Consider the following 20,696-nt stretch of genomic DNA (forward strand, 5'->3'; position numbering starts at 1 on the left):
TTTTTTCTTTGGCGGCTCTTAAACACAGCAATTTTTAACTGCACATTTTTGACTTACTATATAGCATATATTCCATCAATATGTAGATTCATGCAAGCACATTAGATCTAGGCGATATTAGATTATAGGAGACCGATGTAAAAGTGTTTGGATAAAACATGAAATGATACAATAATCCAAGCAGGCAAATAGAGTACAAAGGTTCAGGCTGATGCTAAATTGAAAACCCGCACAGTCGAGGTCCAAAACATGATCAGGATCAAAACAGTGAGGCAAAGAACAGAGTGTTGGAGAGCTCGGGCCCATGGCACCAGGACAACCTGGCAGAGAGCGAGATGATGGAAATGGGGAACAGGTGAGCAGCCGAGTGGAGGGAGGAAGGGAGCAGGCCTTTCTGCTGGCAGGCAGCATGGAGCCAAGTAATAACACTACGTTCCAATACGCAAGTAGTTTTTGAGAGTACCTGTACTTTAATTGAGTTGTTTCTAGCAACTTTTAAATTTACTTTACATTTCCCATAAGCCTCTTGTTTTCTCTTTCCCAGGAAAAAAAAAGGAAAAGAAAAAGCAGGTGTTGTGAATCAGGCTAGCTGCCTGTTATTTGTTATTCGCATTACTGTTATGTCTGACATGCTGTCAAAGAAATGTGCCATTAAAAGATGGCGGTTAGTGGGTGAAGGTGATGCAATTATCTGCAGACCGTGAACTTTGAGTCAGTCGGTCAGTTTGCAGGCTCTGGTTGGAGGTTAAAATGGCTGAAGCTGTATCTGAGCTCAGTGGGAGGTTTTCTGTACCGACTGTAGAAGACTCGCGGACTCAACATGCACGGTGTGAAAAGAAGAGAAAAGAGTTTAGCTTGCTATTTATATTATTCACCATGCTGGCCTTCTGAATCGTTGACAGTCGCTTGCTGTGAACAAAGGTAGACTCTAATAAACCTTGCCTTTGGTTTAATTTATTCTTTCGAGCTCTGTTCCCTCCCAGCTGATCCGAGTTCTGTTATTGGTTGTGCTCTATAGATTTAATTGCAAACTACACTTGTTTAGTAAGTTAAAGATGTGTGGCTGATTACAGCTTAAAGTGGCAATGAGGTCTTCAAATATTTTCAGAAGGTCTTTAAAAGGTATTGAAATGAACTTCAGTGTTCCTTTATATACCCTGAGTGTGTGTGTCAGTGCTGCAGTCTGTAATCACCCCCCCGCCCCCCTCAGTTTTATAGGCTCTGAAAAATGGTAGCCTTGCATTTTTTTAGCTGGAATTCCACCAACCCGTGATGGGTTTTTTTTTTTATAAAATTTTCTGTAGGTTGCTTTGAAAATGTGCAAATTGTTAATAAAAAATCTTTTGAAGATATGTCTTTTAGATGAAAGCATTTACATGTTTGTTTGTTTGTTTGTTTGTTTTTTTTGTGCATTTAACATTAAATTACTTTGGCTACTCAAGCAGATGATTGGAGGCTTTCACTCAAATATTGCTCTAAGAGGGGGCTCTCTCTTCTACTTTAGCCATTTTCCAGTGTGGTAACTGTACTTTTACTCAAGTACGGCTTCTGGGTACTGTTTATTTGAGTACTTTCACTTGTGATTGTATGTACACCTGGACTGAATGAATGTGAGGATGAATGAGCAGAAATGTAAAGCCATGACAAAAGCTGCCCTGCTTAATATCATTTCTGTCAACCTGTGACTGTTTTCTATGCTTATGTAAAGCAATAATATAGTTCAGTATCAGACTGCCAATTTCAGCACTGTCACTGCCGAAAAGAGTAATGAATAATGGACCAACAACACTGGACCAGGCCAGCAGGTCAACACTGTTCATTAAACTGATAAAAAATAAAGGGTGGCATGAGTAGTGCTTGTTGTAGCATGTAGTGCTGTTGAGTACAAAGGGATACAGAGCAATAGTCTGTGTGAGTCTGTGCATGCATGTTTTTATATTTATATATATGAACAGACTCTACAGTTACTATTCAGTCTGCCAAAACTAAAACAAGCCAGCTCTCACGCTTTTAAAACACAGCTAACACTGTGCTTACTATGCAATTTTGATAATCTGTCGCTGTTTGTGCCGTGTGTACTGTGTGCGTCAAAGTCTAAACTTCTTTCCTGCTTTTTTGTTTTTCTCCTGCAGGTTTTATCTACACGTGTGGCGGTACACTGAAAGGCCGTAATGGCAGTATAGAATCGCCAGGTTTTCCCTACGGTTACCCCAATGGTGCAAACTGCACCTGGGTTATTGTTGGAGAGGAAGGAAGCAGAATCCAACTCATCTTCTTGTCGTTTGCCATTGAAGAAGAATATGACTTCCTGTCTTTGTATGATGGACATCCCCACCCTGCTAACTTCAGGACCAGGTAAGACCAGGGATTTTTATTTATTTACATATATGTTTTCTCTACTCCTTTTATATCTTGTTAATAGTATTCAATTTGTCAAGCAGTGTATAAAGCATAAAAATGAGATGAAGAAAAAAGAGTCAGAATTTTCAAAAAGTATATTTTCATTAGACATCTTACACAGTAAATTATTCAAGATCATCATCCTTAATCTCCATGGAAAAAGTAGCAAGGCACAAGCACCTGCGATGGCATGTAGCCCATTTTTTTAATTATCAGATTACTATTGATGTTCAGCCAGTTTTTATTTCTTTAAGCTGAAGCTATGAAAAGAAACTCCTCTGTCTTTTTGCCAAGCACCAATAATTATAAGAAGCTGAGATGTCTACAGGATCAAACACGAGGTTATAGGGACCATGAATTTGCAGAAAAATTAATTGCACATTATGTATGTGCTCAAACAGATTGACTACAAAAATGAAAGCGTTGGATATGTCTAAGGAGTTTAGGTGTGAATACATATTTAGAAAGAACATAGTGTTTAATGCCAACATAAATTCTTGTTGTTTCAACACACATAGACAAGATGTTATCAGTGCTGGGCTGGATTCTCTCAAGCAATACAACTGCAGCGGAACAAATGACCTTGTACAGCAACATGGTGCTGCTTGCTTTAGTACTCAAATTGCCAGGGCTCAATCAGTGCCACTGTGGTTTCTCTTTAGTTATTGTACTATTTTATTGAGCTCCTCCAGCAGGAAACACAATACCCAGAAAGAAACTCATTTCAGATAAGCTATTAAACTCTCCTGGCCTTATGATTTTATCGGGCAATCAGTTGTGCCTAATGGCATCTGTCAGTGGCTGTTCAAATTCACCCTGTTCTTTTAACCCTGCTGCTCAACCATTATGAGTTTATTGAATTAACTGTGAAACGTAAGAGTGATGTCTCCTAGAATTTTTCTTACAGTATTTGTAATCATAAATATTTTAACCTGACAAAACACTGATGGATAGTGATGAAAATGAATTTCTTTTTCTTTTTTTTGGTTATATTTTGTCCATTGGGAAAACATTTTTTCTTGAATAGTAGTATCTTAAGCTATCTTTCCCATTTTATTAATGAGGCTGATTATTTCAGCGGATTATTTAGATTTTTAGTATAAGCTTCTCTGTCTTCCTAACTTGCAATCCTGTGGAGGAAATATGTAGTAAGCTGTAAATTATAAATAGCCAACGAGGGCTCTTCCGGTGGCGCCTCCTATTGAAGACATCAGTGTTTTCTTAACACAAGCTTTCTGCCTGCAGTACCTAGACTGTGTGGGGAAGCCCATCAAAGATGGTTTAAAGCAGTGCCCTCTGCAGACACTACGTTTTACAGAGGCTCATTCCATGCCCCATATGCAGGTGGTGGGCTGACTCGAGCTACCGATCATTAGGGGTTCCACTTTGGAGGTTTTGGAGTAACAGCAGTGTGCTGTATAGTTTTCTTTATGGGAGGAATTAAGGGTTTATAATTGTCACGGCAATATGTGCCAATATGAGATGCCACTTTTTTTCTCTCAAAGGAGCCAAACATTTGTCTCGCTCACCTCACCTCAGGCTGTGCCTCTGTGTGCCTGGAAAAACTCCAGCCCTGTGCACCAGAAGATGCAAAGCTCGGCAAAATTTTCCACAAAGAAGTTCATTTGCAGGACACATGCCAATACCAGCCCATAATACAAGTCAACTGAAACCTCTGCTTTAATTGTTCTCAGATGCTTATTGTACATTATTTTTCGATCCAGATCTCTGCTTCTTCCTGGCTCTGTCCTTTCTCTTCTCAATGATTTTAGGTGGCTGGGTTACTTATATATTTACATGCAGTCTCATCAAGTACCAGTCAGATATTCTCATCAAAACATTTATGACCACCTATTCAGTGGCTTTAAATTTAAGCTGGTTGATAGTGTTTTTAACAGGCCATCGTCATCCCGGACAGTTTTCACAATACCTAGAATATAAAGAGAGAATACAGATCTGCTTTGTATTTCTGATTCATTTAGAGCCTCAAGGCTTCACTATCACCTCAAGCGAATCTTGAATGGTATATTCAATATTAGTCGAGGTGTGACTGTCATTGTGCTTTTGTGAGGTCAGAAAATATTTCTTTAATTATATCAGAACTGTGAGAGGTAACTACCACAGAAACAGGAATAGCAAAAGAAATCTATTTTGGTTCAATTGAGGAAAATGGATTTGGGTCATGGAGGGATGAAATGAGTCCTCATGATGCTTGGTCGGATGCTGAAAAGCAATTCTTTCCCTGTGGGGAATGAACCATGTTCCTTTGCTCCAGCAGGCATCATTTCTAATCAGCTGGCTTCAGTAATCAACCTTTCTAAGACAATCCGCTGGCTTTTAGAGCTCAAATTGCCATAGAGAGTTAATTACACAAGGGAGCAAATGAGCAGAATAGAAGCGTGACCAAGAGATTTTGCCACTTTTTTAATGTGATTTCTTTTGTGATTCTCATGGAGAAAAAGCAAGAGAAAACTAACATATAGATAGGTGAAGGAAGTGAAAGTGAAAGATGGCCTCTATGGTCTTATTGGTTAATGAGGATTTCCTGCTCATCTGAGATAACTGGGAAATTATGTACAGTGGAAGAGCATGCACACATGCAATCACATGCATAGGTGTTGCGTGTGTACATTTGTTCTGTTTGTTAGGAAGATTTATGGGCCACATGTTTACAATCACCCTGCTAGTTAAGCCAAATTACCTCAGCTGCCTGATTCTCTCTTTCTATATTTCCCTCCCTCCTTTCTTTCCCTGTCTGTTTCTCCCCCTTTGAACACACAAACACACACATGGATCCAGGGCAAAATGGTGCTTAAAAGGTTAGATCCATTAAAAAGAAAATGGTAATTATGGGGAGAACAACTGGGGACAGCAGCATGGATCACTTACACACGCACCCAACTGTGTATCTGCATCGGATGTCTGAGTGGCAGATGCACACAAATAGATTGTCCTCTATTTTTCTAATAATTTTTGAGAATGCTCACTGTATTTGATGCCATTTGAACAACCATCTGTAGGGGAAATTTTGCTCAAATGGGCGAAATGTGGTGCTAATCAGGCTAACCCATTTACATTTAATATAAAATTTCAGAGTCAGCACACCAAAACTAATATCCGTTTCTGTAGTTCATCAGTCCAGATTTTGGTTTGTGTCTGCACAAACCAACTAAAACTGATAATTAGAGAGAGCAACCAACGAAGATGAACACATTACATGACCAAAACTAAATTAATACAGGAAATGACCTTTTTATGAGTATTTTTTACAGTGATCTACTGCAACAATACAAATGCTAACTGTGTATACAATGATACTATATAGTGAAAGAATGAATAAATTATTAGTTTGACAGCTGGTGAAAGAGGTGAATAAATCAGTATGCCTTTACAGGAAAATACTGACACAAATATTGGACAGAGGACAGAGAAGTAAATTGTATTAATGTTGGAAATAGTTCCTAAGTAACTATTATTTCATTAGATAAACACAGTGCATTAAAATCCGACCCCCATGTTATTTTCAGGAAATTCTGTCATGTTTGTATGAAATGGTAAAGGCAATATTTACACGAGCTGAACAAGCACACTTGCAGTTAGATTCCATTTCTTAAAACAGGGGTAAGTAAACTATTTCACACGTTCAAGTATAAAATATCAGTGGTAAGTTCAGGAGATTGTAGAATTTAAGTTTTTCTCTTGTTTATAGAGTCAATAAAAGGGGCAGTGAGGGAAGAAGGGGAGCTTCAGGACATCTAGTAGAATGTGTTTTGTAGCTGTGGCTATGAGTACACAGTTTTGTTTTTTTTTTTCTTGACTGTAAATATTAAATTGTGGTTTTGACCTAGTGGACTAATTTAATCCAATTTAAGAAAATTCTATTTAAGTCATAGATATTAAATATTACTCATGGCATAGCTCTCCAGATCCATTAGCAGCAGATCCTTACATCGTTCCTATCTTCCAGGCGATGCCTGGAATGCAGATACATTTGTTTAGTGTTGTGTTTTTGTAATGAAATGTATCAGTCTGGGATGACAGTTTATTCAAATTATGAGTTTAAGTTTATGCTTCAAATCAGGGCTACGTCTTTTCCTGAGTTTTAAATCACAAACCCTGTAATCAGCATGTAATAGTGGTGCTTGTAAGTTTTTGGAAGAAGCAAAGGCCAGCTTCCTTGATTACTACATGATCTAAGAACTATGCACACAAAGCAGGCACTTGTATGAGGCATCCATCTGGCTGATGAATCTCATTGTTAATTGACTCTCGTCTTACACACAAACTCAAGCACTGTCCAACAGTTCCCTGCAGTCCAGCCTCAACTATTTATCGACTGTCTGGAAATTGAAATTACTGACATCAGCAAACACTGGGTTTTGAACTTGGGGTGGGCCTCGTCTCACCTGTCCACCCTCTTCATGCTGCTGCTGTGGCAAGCAGATATGATGAATGGAGCGTGGTTTTTCTGAGACCCGTTTTGTTTCTCTCCCAAACTTCTACACCACATTAATATTGCATTTGACTTCAGATTACAAATGTCATGCCATTCAAGTTTTAAAATTTAGTTGGTCACCCTGGGTCAAAGCTGGCTTTATGGCATTTCTGAGTTTTCCAGAAGCCTTTTAAAACATAGCTGCTTCCATAAATGTATTAACAGTGATGATATTATTATGGTGGAAAAAAGATGGCAACCATCTGAACCACAACATCTACAAAAGCTGAAATAAATAAGAGCAAGCAAATATATAATCATGCAAATTTCCACTCTAACTCTAATACTAACTAATATAGTTCTAATCTAACTCGTATAGTTTTTTTTAGTGAGGGGGACTAAATAATGTAGAAATGCAGTTCATCATTTAATTGCAGAATCACATGGAATAGTCTTTCGTGTTCCTTTTATCACCTTTGCATATGAATGATTCAACCTACTTAGAATACATTAACAATTGAGGATATGAAAGAGGAACATGGCAAGAGCCAGAGGAAAGGGGGACAAAGACCATGTAAACAACCAGAGCCATGGCTATAATTGGTTTTAGGCATTTAATTTTGATGACCCTATAAACATTTGTCTGTGGAACGGAATTAAAAAGAAACAACGATCTGTGCAGGATCCACATTCACTTTTGCGGTCAGTTGGCTGTTTTGATTGCGTTTCTTTTGCTTTTCACCTTGTTTACCGTGCATATCTGACTTTTTCCTTATGGCATAGTGTGGTTTTTCAACAGCTGGCTTGTTTTTCATCTATTTTTACAAATACAGATGCTTTAGCACAATCCAAAATCACTGCATGTAAAAAGTTTAATTGACTAATTACTAGATTATTACTGTTGTGTGGAGCTCCCAAAATACAAAGACTTAACTGTATTAGCCTGGCTACTCAAAGCATTGTACAAGTTTTATATTGCTGTCTGTTGTCAGTTCATATATATTACCAAATTCCTCATGCTTCTGCCAGTTTATACTGGTGTTAGGTGAACTCCTGTTGGCTTTGTGGCTGCCTCTTCCATCCAATAAACCATCCATAATTTTGGAATATATATAATTCAAAATTATATTGGAGCTCCTTTGAGGTGTGTTAATTTATCTCGAGCATTTAAACAGACAGTGATATTTTTAAATTAAATCTGTTAATGGTCGACTGGCCATTGGTCGCAATATGTTGTTGGTCCTTCAGTTTGTTGTTTATCCATTGTTTTAAACATCAATTCATTTAATTGAAATGCTGTTTAACCTTTTAGCAATTCTGATAATAAAACAAGTGCCAGACAAAGTGACAATTTAGAATGTCAAGATAAGTATTTCAACGGCTTTAACTGCTTAAATGACATTAAATAAAGAGAGCACAGATAAGTGGTGTATTTTTCTTTTGAGTCATGGCAGTAAATACATTGCTATATATTTTATTTGCCATAATGGAATAGTTGTTTGTTTGTCTGATGGAGACAACAACGTTTGGCTGTTTCTTTTTTTTTTTTTTTCCCCCCACACAGTTTAACATTATTGAGCTTTCTTTTGTCATATCAGCTACTTTTGTCCTTTCACTGAGCATAGCTGTGGCCAATGTCTTCTTCTGTCAAGAGCTGCCATTTGAAATGCTTTCCTGTCACTCACTTATGTGTTGTCATCTTAAATGTGAAAGTCTTTCTGACTCTAATATGCTATAAATACTGTGTTCATCTGATCTATTGCAGAATCATAATGATGTTGTCTATCCATTCAAACTCATTTAAAGCTTCAAGAAAAGTTGAGCTTCTGCCCGAGCTATTCTCCTCACTTGTGAACTCTTAAGATGAAAAGTTGTTATACAGGGAAAAAAAAACAAACAAACTGCAAAGTCACGCTCACAAAGCAACCACTGAAGTTGTCAGGGCATTGTATGAATATTTGATCAAGGCAATCTGTCAATCTGTCTGTTCCATCTAGTGGTTGTATTTGTTTTGTGCAGGCAAATCTCTTCTTAAAACATTTACGAAAGTAAACTAGGTTTGTGTGAAGGCAAATCAGTAGTCTCAGACTCTAGTCGGTACTAATATGGTTTGAATGTGTGGGTTAAATTTATATAACACAGAGGTGGAATATGCAGGAGGACTTGACTGAGGCATTAACTAGTTTTGTTTGGCAGAGAGTAGCAGACTATCAACATTTATCTCAGTTACTGCTTCTCTTGTTCCATATGACAAATGTCTTCTGACTGCAGCACAGTCAAAAGAAAAACGTCCTGTGAATATGATATCAAGCAGTTGTTAGGCTGTACAATGAGCTCTTAAAGCTATCCTTTGATATTTGGTGACTAAGCAATGTAAGGGAAAACATTTTATTGTCATGAAAAAAAGAATGGCATTAAAAAAATGTAACAATGAATTGGATGATCATTAAATCATAAATTTTGCACCTACAGAACAGTAATTCTCATCATACTTCCTTCCTGGGCATATTAGGATCTCAGGACATTATCCAAAAAATACATGTAATTTCTTGTAGTTTCAAATGTGGCCCCTTTCTTTTGTTTGCAAGAAGACAATCTAACTGGGAATATGCTCACTGAGCGTGACAAGCACTCTTGTTGAATGATAGCTTGTGAGTTAAATATAATTTTTCTGTTCGCTGCCACTGTTTGTGATTTTTATTGTACAAGTGATTAGGTTTCTGAACATACTTTAGATGATTTAAAAAAAAAAAAAAGCAAAAGTTGTTATTGCTATTGTGAATTGGAGGCGATTTTATTGATAAATGTAGGCTTTTGAACCAACCCTGACCTTTCTATACATAAAACATTTGTTTTTGTAAGAAAAAAAAATGTGATTGTTTTGTGACCAAAACCTCTGAGGCTCCGACTTCGATTGATTTAGTGCATCACATTAAGAGGAGATAGAAGGAAAGAAAAGCAGTTTAGAAGCAGACAGAACTCCTTAGTTTGAGGAAGGTCCAGAGGAGAAAGAAAATAAACATACAATCACAAGAAGCCCCAGAAGAAATGTAAGAGACACAGATAATCTTTCCAACGGCAGCAGTACTTTCCCTTGCAGTCCATAAATAGTGCTTTTGTATGAAGTGTGGAACATAATGATAATGTTCATACTGTGAAGCATTTACAAAATGTATATGCTGTAATGCTCAGTGGCAAGGGCATAGTGTTTGTATTTTTGTGAGTTAGAGGAATGACACGCTAATTGGATTGAAGGAAAAGAAGAACAACTCTTTTTAGAAATCTTTTTGTCTGTCTCGACAAGCACGCATCATTTACAGACTATGATTTGCAAATTCTACTATCAGATACAAGGTGATGAACCCAGTTGGAGCGATTAAAACCATGTCAGGTGCTAAAGGGATTTGTTGGGAGGGTTTGCATACAGCTTGTGTGTATGTATGAAAAGGAAACAGTTTAAGTTTCCCCTTGTGCATATAAATTATTAAACTGTTCATGGGAAAAATGTTTACGTCTCTGATGCAGCAATGCAGAGGTTGAACTAAGTGAATTTCTGTATGAAACAAGTTGTTGAGCATTGGTTACGTCTGTTTCGTTGTGATCTGGCCATCCGATCAGACACCCCAAGTGTTTACACTCATCTATTATACAGCTACACTGAAAGCAGTTCCTAACGTTCACATTTGTAAATGTCGGTTATGTGGAGTGGGACTTGCATGACTACGCCTGCACTGAATATGTCCGGAAGTGTTGACATTCATTCAGCTTTGATGGCAGGGTGACATAAAATGTGCAGACTTTTTAGTCTAATGTGTACCTGAATTACTTCCATAATCATTGTCCAATGTGCTTGTTTGATGTACCGTGATTTCCGGACTATAGAGCGCGCCTGAATATAAGCCACGCCCGCTAAATTTAAAAAGAAAAACTGTTTTGTACACATATAGGCCACACTTGTTTATAAGCCGCACGTGTTGGATATATGTTACACAACATGAAGCGCAAAATAAATGATTGATTTGGAGAATTTAGTGTGGGTGCGTTTAATTTAATTTGAACAATTTCATTGGTCCACTGCGACCAGCAATTTCATTGGTCTGATGTGACGCTAACTGTATTGGCGGCATGAAGCTTGTTACCTGTAAAAATCCATAAATTAGCAGTGTCGTCATTTAAGGCGCAGGGTTCAAAGCGTGTGAAAAAAGTAGCGGCTTATAGTCCAGAAATTACGGTAAATTGCATCACAACGTGCACATTCTGAGGATCTAAAGTTAGTGTTTTACTTGGATCCCTTCAGTTTTTGTTCCTGGCTGAGCAATTTTGTGCAGTGGAAACCAGCGGCAGTCACCCTACAGAAGTGAGACCTGCGGTGAGATGAATTAGTGTTGATCTCAATGGGAGATCTGGTCAATCTGTTCCACCGTTTTTCTGTTGCTATATACTGTCCAGTTTATTCTCTGTGTCCTATTCCTGACCTGACCCACTTTGTGTCTGCAATCCTTAATAGCACTAATTTTACACCTGGCTAACTCCCCTCCCAACACGCACACAAACAGAGAGACCTACACAGGTCACATGAACAAATGTATGTGTACAATAAGAAAGACACCCACTACTCGTAGGCACAGAAGGACAATGCACAAACACAAAGGTCATGTGGAACAGTGTGTGATTGGTGTGAAAATAAGGAAATATTGATGTTGGTTTCACTTTCTTGGGAAGAAAGGGATGGTAGGTGTGTGAGTGTGTATATGTGTGTGTATATATATATATATATATATACACACACTCACACACACACACACACACACTATATATATTGTGTTTCTGTGTATGTATATATAAAAAGTGAGTAGTTTGTGTGAGCATGAACTGAGGTGTTTACCCCTGAGGTAGTGGTATTTCATCTCTTCCTGCATCAGTTCTGCCCTGTAGGGGGTTAGAGTTCTGTGTCTGTGTTGAAAGATCGAAATAGCTTTGCTCTGGTTTAAAGACAGGAAGGAAGAAAAAGAGGACTCCTTCCTTGTGGCTGTTTTCAAGGCTTTTTTCCCCACATGTTCCTGTGTATGATGCCAAGACCAGCATTTCCTTGCTTCAAATCAGAATTACTTTCCCAGTGCAAAAAGTCGACTTCAGTCATGTGGATGATATAATGTATGATGATAATTAGCATGTCTTGGCTCAGACCCAGAAAAAAAAAAAAGGAACTGCAACAGTATTTGAGTCGCTCATGTATTTGTTATACTATACAATAAATTCACATGCGTTTCGTTATAGATAATTTTGTAAATTAAAACTGTTCATGGTTTTGTGAAAATGTACTTACTTGTGCAAGCCAAGAATTTACTTGGCAAGTTAATGTAATGCAGACAACTTCATTGCAACACCAGCTTTTATTGCTGTAAACAACATTGTGCCATAGTAGGTGTCCATGAGGTGCCGAATGGGTGTAAGTTTTCTAGCAGGCTCAATTACTGTTTCTAGCTCTTAGTTACAGATCAGATCATTATCACTCCTGTCTTGATACACAGTCATATTATTTCCCTTTCACACGACCCCTGATAAGCAAATGAAGATGGATGTGTAGCCAATGTATCGCAGTCCTTCTGTCAAAGCCTGATTTGCGCTGAATCAATTTAATTCACTCTTTCACCTCTCTGTTTCTTAATGTCTGTCTCTTAACTCCCCTCTCCATTTTCACAATATTAATTCAACAACCCCACCCTCCCCACCCCATCTGTTTCTCTCTCTCTCATTTCTTTCTACAAATGCCATTAATTCAGTGCTGATAACCAGCTCAGTTCTTTTCAGCTCAGCCCGGTGCAGATTATAATTATAATCATTACAATAACGTTAACAGTGCAGTACAATATTCAGGAGTCAAATCCCCGGGTGATATATCTCTCGAGTCTTTTCAGGCTCATGTTCTTTATGTCATATTGTAGCCACTGTAGCCCAGAGAGATTATGTCTGCATGTGTTTCATACACCTGGGACTGGCGTTAATTGATTTCCTCCCTCTCTTGTTTTCCTTGAGTGGCCTGTTTAGTCTTACACGGTAATAGAAGTACCATTTCTTCTTACATCCAATAAACTATCTGTTATGAGTGAATTTAACTAGTCAGTACGGTGATGAAGCCAAGTCTTCTGCTGCATGAACAACATTGTGCGATTTTGGGGCAGTTACCAAGACAATTGTATAAAAATGTGTGTATTGTTAGAGGCAGTGCTTTCCAAATAAAGTGGCTCCTTTTGTCCATCCAATTTTTAAAATAGACGCTAAATAAATGGAGTGAATCCTGTGTGGTAAACCTGTTGAGCTGTGCATGTGAAAACCACTTTGCCTCGATCATGGCTGGAGCAGGCTCATGAAAACCAGGGCGGTGTAACAATTCAGCCAATATACCATGGATGACTCTCCCGTCTGGTGGTATTGACAGTTCTCTGTGTGAGTGACTGTGTGTTTATGGGGGGTGTAACATTATGCTGAAGTCACGGTTCGGTGCAGAAAAACAAACAAACAAAAAAAGATCTTGTTTCTCATTTATTGTCTAAAATGTAAGCATTTTCAACTTCTCGTTCAAACTGCTCAGTTAAATTTAAAAAAAACAACTCTTTGGCTTTACTTTACAAGTTGAAATAACTTTATCTTACTCACATACATCTTTCATGCTCCTCTGTGCTAATGCTAGGTGCTAAAACGAGTTCCCAGATGGCTCCACGTGGCTCGTCTTTACTAACATGAAGCTGGATCTTTAGAGTAATTATCTGAAGCAGGCTGGTCTGAGGTCTGCGCAACATGCTACACAAGGTTGGTAGGACGGCTCAGCAACAACATACAGGGCTTTGCGATAGTGTTTTGTCAACCGGAGGAGACAAGGAGTCGCGAGTAGTTCTGCTTTGCTTTTGCGAGGTAATATTTTCAGTGTGTTGAGTACATTTGTGTATTGTATGTATGTGTATGTATGTAATGGTTTGGGATGAGTACACGTACCGTTACACCGCTAGTGTTTATGTCTTAATCCCAGTGGCTAAACTCGTAATCCCCTCAAGCTGCCCATTAGCCCCTTGACACACACACACAGACACACACACACCCACGCACATGTGAACACGCGCACACAGTTCCTCCAGGGCAGTCACCCAGGTGTCAGGCAGACTGTTCTTCAGGGAGGGATCACTATCATCAGCCACAGAGCTGGGCCACTGCCCCTGCATGGAGTAATGGAGACGCTGGCTGACAATACATACAGATTAAAGCAGAGGGAAGAGGAGGAAAGGAGGGAAAGGGATAAAGGAGGAATAGATAGAACCAGAAGGATTAAGGTAAAGTTATTTTTCTGTCTGTTTTGGCTCACTAAACTGGACTCTCTGGATGTTGTCCTCTGGGAATTTGAAACTTTGGAATACTACCTCTCCGCTATTTGGACAAGAACACTAGATTTCTATTATGGTTTTGTGTTTCTTTTCTAGGATGGGCATTTTTTTTCCATTTCTGTGTGTCCCCTGTTGCTGCTTCTGGTTGTTACTGTCTCTGAAATGGCATCAGCTGATCTTCGCAGCAATGTTTCCTTTGAGTTAGAATCCTCAAACCGATGATTCGCCTGAGCCACAAATGGCCTTTCTGAAAAGCACAGTGCCTTTTTGAATAGGTCATCTTTCTTCCTGAAATGCCCCCCTTTTTTCCTCGTCATATGGTAAACAGTGTTTGGGCTCTCATGGACCTTGAAACTAGTGAAAAACCCTTCAGAGTTTTGAATGTATTCCGGTTGGTGATAAAAATAAGCTCTCTTTGTCATTTCTGTCAAACACACTTTGTATAGGTATGCAGCGTTTGTTCAGCCATCATTTTGTTGGAGTCTCAGAGCCACCCACCACCCCTTCAGAGTTTAGAAGTGAACTGTGTGGGCAGGAACAGACATGTCTCTGATGATATGAAGACAACCACACTAGAGCTGTACTATTGTGAGTCATTCAGTTTTAACCCTGAGCTCATCAGTACTCTGCACTGACGTGGGACAAGAGAGGAATCGTTCCCTTTAGTATGTCACATAACACAAACAGTGACACACAGAAACAATGACTCACACTGTGGGAGAGCTATTTCTGTTGTCTCACAGCTGTTTGCCTCAACTGTTATCTCCTGCCAAAATGTTAGAGGTGGTGGTCCTACCTGCTTCAGTGCTGCTATGTTTTGGTGTGTCGACGTTTGCTTGTGTCCAATCCAACGCATCTTCATAATCACAAACGATTTCTGCTTTTATTTTCCACCATCTTTTTTTCATCAGTCATTTTGAACATAAAACTCAAACTCAAACAATCAGAAGATATTTGGTATCTGATATAAATTTGTTATTGAGCTGCTTTTAATAGAGTTTAGCTTAATGACCCGAACAACATTTAAACCATACAGCATTTTACTTTGTAGCTTTTTTTCTTCAGAATTTAAACAACTACTGAAAATCATCAGTAAAGCTATTTGTGACTTTGCAAAACATGATTGAAATGACATAGTTTCTCTTTAATATTTTCCTGACAGTTAAGCTTATTTAACTGACAACTAGATGATACTAAACCTTTCTGTATCTTGTCATATTACAGAAACCACAAAAGAACAAGTATGAAATATTTTTTTGCAAATATGAATACAAAAATATCTATGTTTTGATGTTAATGTATTTCTGGATTGATTGATTGATTGAAATAGTTTTTCTGCACATGCGCAGATCTACATAATTCATATTCAAACTAAAGTTCACTAAATGGTAGACAAATAAGTCAATACATTATGAAAAAGATTAAATTGTTGGTTTTAGTGGCCATTATTAATGTATAAGACTGTAGAATAATGCTGGTTTTACGATTTGTTTCTAAAAATATCTCACCCCCCGATATCTAGCCTGCAGAGTTAAATTTGTTCAGCGCTGTTCCTTCAACTGGAGTAATTCAATTTCTCAATAATTTCCCAACCTTCTGAAGCAATGTCTGTTGTTTAGCTTATTGTGCATTTGCACACAAATGCAAGAGACGTTTAAATATTAAACTTGGGGCCCCAGTAAGTTTCTGACAAGTAACTCCCTGAACTCCAGAGGGAGAATCAGAGAATGAAGGAGAGACAGAAAGGCTCAGACACAGACAGGGTAAGAACAATGTGTTCCTCTCTGCTCTGTTGCTCTCCCCATTATCCCCCAGGACTAAAATACAAGCATTCAATTAAAAGACCATGTACTGACCTTAACACCCGCACACATATGTGAACACACACACTGTTGGTGTATCAATTAATCACTGTCTGTCACTTGGCCATTATAATCTGTGTATTCTCACCGGACCATGCAAGCTATATATTGTGTGGATGTGTACAGTATCATGTGTGTTTGTAAAATGTCAAAGTACTCTATAATGACTGTTGTTATTCCCAACTCTCACATTTTGTTAGCTACAAGCCCTGGAATATGTCCAGTTTATGTACTTTTGTTTGTGCATGATTGTGTATGAACCCAAGTCATTCATATGCAGCACTATGTGTTATTAAAGATTAAAACTACAAGACAGAATATGACCTCAGCCCCGGGGCTAAAACTAACATACTAAGACATACTCTGAGAAACACACAAGTGCACACAGGCAGCCTGAAGATATCCACCCACAAATTGTCTATTGGACTCGAAAGCACTCTCATCGGCTGTTTGTGATATTTGTGATTTTGAATAGGGAATTTTATTTATTATCACACAAAAGCAAGTTAGAGTCACTGCATCTGGCCGGCTCATTTCTTTTGCAGAGAAATTGCAAAATCTTTGGCCCAAATATCACTTCACTTGCCATTTTGTCAAGCCACATGATCATGTTATGTGTGTGTGGGTGTCACCCAGGGTAGTTGAAAAATATATATTCTTGTCCACAGCTATAAATCCAGAAACCCCATCCGTCCAAAAGTTTCATGTATGGTCTGAAATCATGTGTGGGGGCTGGGTAAGAGGCAGCATAGATGTCTGTTACTCAGAGTGTGAAGTGAAGAACCTCCTAGTCAGAGCAGATTAATGTCACTCCACCCACTACAATCAGCTGACAGTGAATGGTCTACTGTCGATGCATGTCTAAGGCCAATAATTCACACCGCTTAATTGTAGAAATCCAGGACAACCTTCTTTAATCAAAATGTCAGATTGCAATGAAACAGTCACAGAATTCAGGATAATGCTCAATAGATTTTTGTATGACGTAATCGCACTGTAAAATAAACAATAGTATATACTGAAACATTTCTCAAAGGAAATCTGGGGGAGAAGAAAATCGCCTAACATTTATAAAATTGCATTGTGACATTTTTACACATATTAAAATAATATGAATATACTTACCTTCTTAAAACATGTTTGTCTTTATGATGATCACATCCTTTATTTGGTTCATATTGTTTCGTCCAGAGACTTCATACATGTAATGTAAGGGTGTGGAGACTGAGCCTGTGGTTTTGTTGTCTTTGTTTTTAATTTGGATTTGTAATTGTCATAAAAAAAAATTTAATATAAACAATAAAAATGGGCCAAACCCCTTTAGGCAAAAAGCCCTGTTAAGATTGACACATTCGCTCAGTGCATGCAACTACATCCGAGTATTTGCCAACATTTGTGTACTACAGTACTTGTAGGTTTGTGAGTGTGTTTATGTGTGTGTGAGTTCACTGTTTGGCTCTGTGCTACTGTACACAACCACACAGACACATTAACACAAAGGAATAGAGGGTTTTTTTTTTTTATTAGGGCTGTAACAACATTATTTTTAGATAATTTTTAGGATAAGTATAATAAAAAGGTTTGGACAAAAATAATTTAAAGACTTCCCAGAACAACAGGAAGGAACTTAATCTATAATATTGTCCAAATGAAAATGTGGCTTTATATTGTAGCAATTGTATTCTTTCTTTCCCTCCTCTGTGTGATTGAGAGAGCAGTCACTGTTTTTTATTTTTTTTTAAGCGTCAGTCTTGCTGCTTGATACTCAAAGAAAAGTTAATTATATGTTAATTTCGCCTTGGCTCCTGTTCCCATCACTTACAAAAAAGGCTAATTGCTGCTTTGAACATGTGCCCATGTTAGGTGCGTTGCCATAGTCACATTGATTTCTTATACCATAATTCCTACATGTATTTCATTGAATTACGGTTTAACATTTCAATGAATACGTGGCTCAAATATATGCTAATAGCTGAAGGTGGTACATATGTATTAAACTACAGTCGTTTACAGCACTATTCATTATCTTTAGCTAATAAATGCTTCATATGAAGAAGCCATTTTATAGAAACTGACAAATTTAGTTGATAAGACTATTGTTAAATGTTAAATACTAATTTATGCTAATACAATTGGTAAATGCTGCTTGTAGCTTAAAGTATTTTACATTAGTGCATCATGTTCAGTTACCAATTAAATCACAAATGTCTCTTAACTGAACTAAACAACTTTAACAATATTCTAATTAAGTACAAAAGAAAAAAATTTGCATACCATTTCGACATTGCTAGAGATTGTATTTGATCATATTTCTTCTTCTCTGTTCTCCCGTGGCTCCTCACACCCTCATCCTGTCTTTCCTTCTTGTCTCCCTCCATCCATATATCTCTCTAATGGCTGTCCCTTTAAGGTGCTGTCAGCCCTGACACCTCCCCTTTATATGCCAGCAGACACACGCAATCTGTCTCTACCTATCTACAAAATACAGGTGTGTGTGCATTTGCACAGACACACATTTGTGTGCGTCCCGCATTAATGTGTGTGTCCCTTCAGCTACATTTGCTGCTTTCTACGTATGCATGTCAGGTTTAATAATAAGTGATGGGGTAGCCAGCAGCCTAAACAAGCTTCAGCTCAGGGGGGCACCACTCACTATTTATCTAACTGTCTGTGAGTCACAAAAGACATAAAGAAGGGTCAGAGGGGTGAAGGAGGTACACAGTATTTATCATTCAATAGTCGGCGCAACAACTCCCTTTTGGCTGGACCGCAAAAGTAGGCCCAGCCCTATAAATACCAATATCTGTCACTGACTGACTGACTGAAGTTATACCATGGCTTTTCTGAATGTCTTGTGACTGAAAGATAAACTTTACACTTGTTGACTGGCTGAATCTTGAAGCTTGTGTCATTTAAAAATTACTTGACATGAGCTCGCGCTCTTGACATCTTTCCATAGAGGAGTAAATATGTCCTTCAGGTTGGCCTCTTCCCCTCAAGATATACCTGTCTATGCTGACCACACAGCAGCTTAAGTGCATGTACCTCAGTCTATATCCGGAGTGATTGGGTAAAATGTTGTTCAAATCATAGCACAGTTGTCCTTCATTTATGCGTTTGGTAGGATTTTAGAGCAGCAGTTTGGAAAGCGATGGAAGTGGCTGTAGACTTAACTTACCGTGTGTCAGTGAGCCTGAAATGATCTTGTATTTTTGTTCGGTATGTTTAGATAAATACTGTAGAGTAAAATTCTTCTATATTGAGAAAAGGTTAACATTATCATACTGTATATACCTTAACAGACATCAAATACAGATAATAAAGAATGTTGTTAGACTGCACACGAAGAAGCCAGAGGAAGTGTCGTTCTACTCTGCAATTATAGACTAGGCCTTTAATCTGGACCAGTTCATGTCAGTCTGAGTCCCTTCATGTTCATCTAGGAACCTCTAGGGCTGACAGGGAGGTTAATCCACTATTCAACCCCAGTATCTCTGCTTGGGGGTGCATGGAGAGCAATGATGGTGTCCGTGCACCCCCCCACCCCACCCCCCCGCCCTTCGAAGATGCACCACAAAGGGCTTATCATCCCTGGGCATCGCAGCAATGGCAGATTCTGGCAGATTGGAAAGAATGGGTGTTAGTGCTGGTGGGTGCCTCGAAGTGTGACAAAAAGTCACACACCCGGTCTGGCACGTGTGTGTGCAGTTAGATGCACACTGCTGACAGATGGCAGGATAAAAGGAGGGACTGCACATGCCGGCGGAAGCAATTTTTATATATTATAAACACACACAGACACACATGCACAAGAATGGCCACAAACTGACAGTCCAAACCCAACTAGCAGCACTGGATGCTATCTGCTGGAAGGAAATTGGTTTTCTAACATTCTGACTTTCGGTCTGGTGTTGCTGACTGTGTCTCCACCTGCATTCAAGCATGTGGATAAGAGCTGACGAGGTTTACTCTGCCATTTTGTGAATCAATCTATGTGCGTTCATCTTTTGTGTTTGGTTAAAGGTCTCTGAATCAGAGAATTAGTTCTTGCAGTGTTGTGATTCAACATTTGCTTGTTCCTCAACAGATATATAAAATTTTTCAATTGTCAGGGCCTTCAAAAAGCTGCATCGCATTAATATTCAGTTAAACACAGATTCACTCTGTCTTATTGGTTTCATTCAGCTCATATGTCACAGAATTAACACAGGGTCAACATCAGTTTGTGTCTTTCACTCACTCTTTTGTTTTTTTTTTTCTCTGTGATGAATGAAGCCAGTCAATGAGTGGGATGCAGGGCCCATGTGTGTTTGTTGTTGTTGGTTAAAATATACTTGTGTGACTAATTTAATGGATAGCATGGCACCATGGTCAAGGACCTCCCTGAAATCCAAACACCCACACAGGTAATACCATCACACAGAAGTACACACTCAAATTTCAGGGTGGGTTGCGAATGATGGATTTACAAGACACACAGTGACTATTGACCACATGTACTGTAACCTGAAAAATTATAGTCCATGCTGTGTGCGTGTCACTCAGGCTGGTGTTGTTAATCAATCACACACTACAGACCCTGAACTTTGAACACCAGAAGAGGATATAAATCTACTAGACACG

General features: G+C 38.5%; 1 protein-coding gene across 1 annotated transcript in view; it reads left to right on the top strand.

The window, feature by feature from the left end:
- The first annotated feature begins 304 nt into the window (after positions 1-304).
- csmd3b (CUB and Sushi multiple domains 3b) overlaps positions 305-20,696 on the top strand; it is a 210,628-nt gene continuing 190,236 nt past the window's right edge. The window contains exons 1-2 of the mRNA XM_029514819.1: positions 305-419; positions 2,133-2,355. Of these exons, the coding sequence (XP_029370679.1) occupies positions 305-419; positions 2,133-2,355 (338 nt within the window). The remainder of the gene's footprint in view (positions 420-2,132; positions 2,356-20,696) is intronic.

Source organism: Echeneis naucrates, chromosome 11, assembly GCF_900963305.1.
Source record: "Echeneis naucrates chromosome 11, fEcheNa1.1, whole genome shotgun sequence".
NCBI lineage: Eukaryota > Metazoa > Chordata > Actinopteri > Carangiformes > Echeneidae > Echeneis > Echeneis naucrates.